General features: G+C 41.0%; 1 protein-coding gene across 2 annotated transcripts; it reads left to right on the forward strand.

Annotated features, from left to right (window-relative positions):
* Window positions 1–462: 462 nt before the first annotated feature.
* Window positions 463–3,074, forward strand: LOC115156526 (zinc finger protein 250). Of its 2 annotated transcripts, none has more exons than XM_029703972.1 (4): window positions 463–919; window positions 1,050–1,153; window positions 1,458–1,560; window positions 1,958–3,074. In XM_029703972.1, the coding sequence occupies exons 1-4, from the start codon at window positions 574–576 to the stop codon at window positions 2,863–2,865; spliced, it is 1,461 nt and encodes a 486-aa protein (XP_029559832.1). In that variant the 5' UTR covers window positions 463–573; the 3' UTR covers window positions 2,866–3,074. The 2 variants fall into 2 exon arrangements, with proteins under 2 accessions (XP_029559832.1, XP_029559831.1); XM_029703971.1 differs by having other exon boundaries at window positions 464–931.
* Window positions 3,075–3,804: the final 730 nt, after the last annotated feature.

A 3,804-nucleotide genomic window follows, 5' to 3' on the forward strand; every position in this document is an offset into this window, starting at 1 on the left:
ACTGCAGTGTTGGTTAAGGGTTCTTAAGTAAGCATTTCACGGTGAGGTCTACACCTGTTTTTTTCCGCCCATGTGCCAAATTAATTTTGATTTGATTAATATAAGGAATTTTAAATGATTTATACTTTTACTTTTGATACTTAAGTATTTTTTAGCAATTACATTCACTTTTGATACTTAAGTATATTTATATCCAAAACACTTAGACTTTTACTAAAGTAGTATTTTACTGGCTGTCTTTCACTTTTACTTGAGTAACTTTCTATTTTAAGGTATTTGTACTTTTACTCAAGTATGACAATTTGATACTTTTTCCCACCACTGTTCATGATTGATCGTACATTCCAGCACAGTAGCCAGCGGCATGCGCTTAAACGATTGTTTGCGGACCGCCATGATATCATAGAAGAAGAATACAAAGAAGACAAAGAAGAAAAAGAAGTAGGAGGACTAGGTGAAATTTCCACGCACGCGCAGTGTGAGAGGTATCCAAAACACTTCCTGGTCAACATAGGCACTCTGTTTACATTTTATTGATGCTAAACTACATTTGATTTCGAGGCGTCGGCATCTATGCTTTTCTACAGCCTATTTCTTCTACACTTCGTATTAACAATCCCGAAAGTATTTTCTCTAGTAATGGCAAATTCCGTTGCTTTTCACACTCAGCTAGCCTCCATCATGGAGGTTTTGGCTAACGCGGCCGTGGCTGAAATCTGCGAGCTTGTTGACAATGGCTATGCCGTCCTGCATGTGGAGATATCTCGAGGCCAGAAGGAGAATGAAGCTTTGAGGAGAAAACTACGGCTGATGGAGATGAAAGTGTCTAGTGCGAGTGCTCTGAGAGAGGGAATGGGAAACTCCATCCTTCCGCACAGTCGAGCTCACCTTGGCATGGAATCGAAAAGGACATCAAACAGTACACTTACTGGTTATAACAATTAATTTACATTCATTGGTTACATCATTGTAGAAACGAGTGGTTTTAAGACCGCATTAATAAAGTCTATTGTGTCTGGATGCATGCTATTCCCCTCTACTCATTTTAGGCGAGGTACGATGTCAGAGAGCAATTGATTCCCAGTTGGTTACCAGCATGTTTAGGCACAGAGAGTCCTCAGGTGACACTGGACAAACGACAACACAGAGAAAGGTAAGCTTTACGTTTGCCTCGGTGTGCCTCATTTTCCCACAATAGTTCAAAAAGGCAGCCTAATATTTCACAATGGTTGTCAACACCACCTAGGTCTGAAAGCAAAAATGACCTTGCCTAGCTAGGCTTAGTGGTCATCTTGCAGTAAAGCGATGTTGTTTTACCTGTTTACTGTGCTGTTAGTGCTCTTGTTGTATCTTTTCAGTTTTCTTTGACTGTGTAAGGTGTACCATTTTCTCACAGTTTGTGCACAGTAAGTGGATTATTCCCAGTTATATCTGGCATCCCAACTGATTTTACACAGCCTGCAGGGTTGGAAGAGAGAAACCCCAAATCACCTACCATCAAAAAGGAGATGTGGGAAGAATCCTGGGAGAATCATGATCAATGGGAGAGACTGAGTAGCGGTAAGTAAAATGGTAGACAAGCTTAAGTGTTTTCATTATACCTTTTGGAAAAGTGTTTTCATGCACACTTCATTACACTGATGCTTTCAGTTATGCCTTTTTCCATAAATATGAATGAATGAACCTTTCTATTGACCCAATAACTTGACAAATGAATACTGTCATGTAAAGTGATTGCAACAATGTTAAACTACATACGGCATACAATTTAATACATTTATTTAAGAACAACTGAATTCATGTCAGTTTTGGCTTTCATATAGACTATAATGTATAATGTATACCAATATCTCTCAGAAATTTCTCATATCCTTCAACTGATGTGATTTTTGATGATTAACTTCATGATGAGCATCCAGTTTCTAGTGATTCACACACAGCCTTGTTGATTTTATAGGAGCTTTAAATCACAGTGCTGATGGAGGAGAAAGGCAATCCAACGTTGACACAGAGGCTGCTCAACCAATCAGCAAACAGGAGAACGCCAGCTCTTGTTTATGGGTGAGTGGTGAAACGGACAACAGCCTCCTGCCAGGATCAAATAACCTGAGTGTGAACAAAAGATCTCTAAACCCAGGACTGGAAAATGGTGATGGAATACTTAACAGTGTGGGCTTTGATTGTATGATGTTTGAGCCCCACAGACAACTTGGGACCCTTAGCTCACAGGGTCCTGGGGCTGATCTTCCCGAGTGCTCTTACTCTCATGTGGATGTTGTATCTACTCAATCGGATTCAGAGAATGTATTTTCCTATGAAATGAACAAAGTGAGTCCCTCCATAACTGAGCACAAAAAACCTGTAGCTTACCAGGACGGTAGACAGAGGGCGCTGTTGCCCTCAGAGCCTCCCAGGACTGTAGGAAAAGGCATGGAAACGGGATCCAATGCTTTGGTAATGACGGATGGTTTGGTCTCCCATGACAGTCATAACAATGATGGGAGTAACAATGGCGACGTCTCAGCAGGTAAGCTGTTAATTTGTAGTTTCTGCGGTAAAACTTTGGCTTGTCTGAAGAATCTCAAGACACACCTGAGGGTTCATACCGGGGAGAAGCCGTTCAGCTGCGCACAGTGCGGGAAGCGCTTCTCTGACTCCAGCAACCTCAAGCGACACCAGAGCGTTCACACGGGGGAGAGACGCTACGGCTGCAGCCACTGTGGCAAGCGCTTCGCACAGTCGGGCTCACTCAAAGTCCACATGAGCGTACACACGGGATGTAAGCAGTTCAGATGCCTGCACTGTGGGAAGACTTTCATATCGGCCAATCACCTCAACAGACACATCAGTGTTCACGATGGATAAATACTTTTACCAACAACTTTTCAATGAGTGAAAGCATACCTAAACGTGCTTCAGCCAAGCTTGAACAGAAAAGGGACTCAGAGGTTGGCATTTATTGGGAGGACTCATGTACTGGAGGCAGCTCTGCAGGATAGTCAGCCACAGTCATAAAATCAGCTTTTTAAACCAAACACTAAACTTAAATTAAGACCAAAAAGCTAAAACAAAAACAATTTGTACAATATACAGTGCATTCGGAAAGTCTTCAGACCCCTTGACTTTTTCCACATTGTAACATTAGCCATATTCTAAATTCGATTAAATTGTCCCCCCCTCGATCTACACACAATACCCAATAATGACAAAGCATAGACAGGTTTTTAGAAATGTTTGCAAGTTGTAGAAACATCAAGGATGATCAGTGGAGACAGGATGCACCTGAGCTCAATTTTGAGTCTCATAGCAAAGGGTCTGAATAATTATGTAAATAAGCCATTTCTTATTTGCAAAAATTTCTAAAACCCTGTTCACCTTTGTCATTATGGGGTATTGTGTGTAGATTGAGGGACAATTTTATTTTAATCAATTTTAGAATAAGGCTGTCACTTAAACTGTGAAAAAAGGGAAGGGGTCTGAATACTTCCCGAAGGCACTGTATATAGCCAATTTTGATTTTGCAGCTGGCCCGTCTAGTGGAAATTGCTCAACTGTGCCTCCAGGACAACAGTCATCCCAATAATCGTCAACCTGCAAAGGAATCAGGTGTTTGACTGAGGGACTTTATAGTCCAAAAATGATTCCTTACAAAAACACAAGTGTAACTATCGTTGTTGTTAGTCACTCATCCTCTGACATGACAGTGCCTCATTTCAGGAAAATAGTGATAGTTTGTAGATGTAAGTGGTTTGTAGACGTGTAAGTGGTATTGTCAAACAAATAACTTTCATGGTGCAAATTTTG

The sequence above is a fragment of the Salmo trutta genome, chromosome 21 (genome assembly GCF_901001165.1).
Source record: "Salmo trutta chromosome 21, fSalTru1.1, whole genome shotgun sequence".
Classification (NCBI taxonomy): Eukaryota; Metazoa; Chordata; class Actinopteri; order Salmoniformes; family Salmonidae; genus Salmo; species Salmo trutta.

What these genes read in the sequence shown, in the direction of transcription:
- LOC115156526 (XM_029703971.1), top strand. Translation starts at nt 574, where the DNA reads ATGCTTTTCTACAGCCTATTTCTTCTACACTTCGTATTAACAATCCCG. An exon ending in AAACGACAACACAGAGAAAG is followed by an intron (nt 1,154 to 1,457) that starts GTAAGCTTTACG and finishes GATTTTACACAG; the next exon opens with CCTGCAGGGTTGGAAGAGAG. An exon ending in ATGGGAGAGACTGAGTAGCG is followed by an intron (nt 1,561 to 1,957) that starts GTAAGTAAAATG and finishes TTGATTTTATAG; the next exon opens with GAGCTTTAAATCACAGTGCT.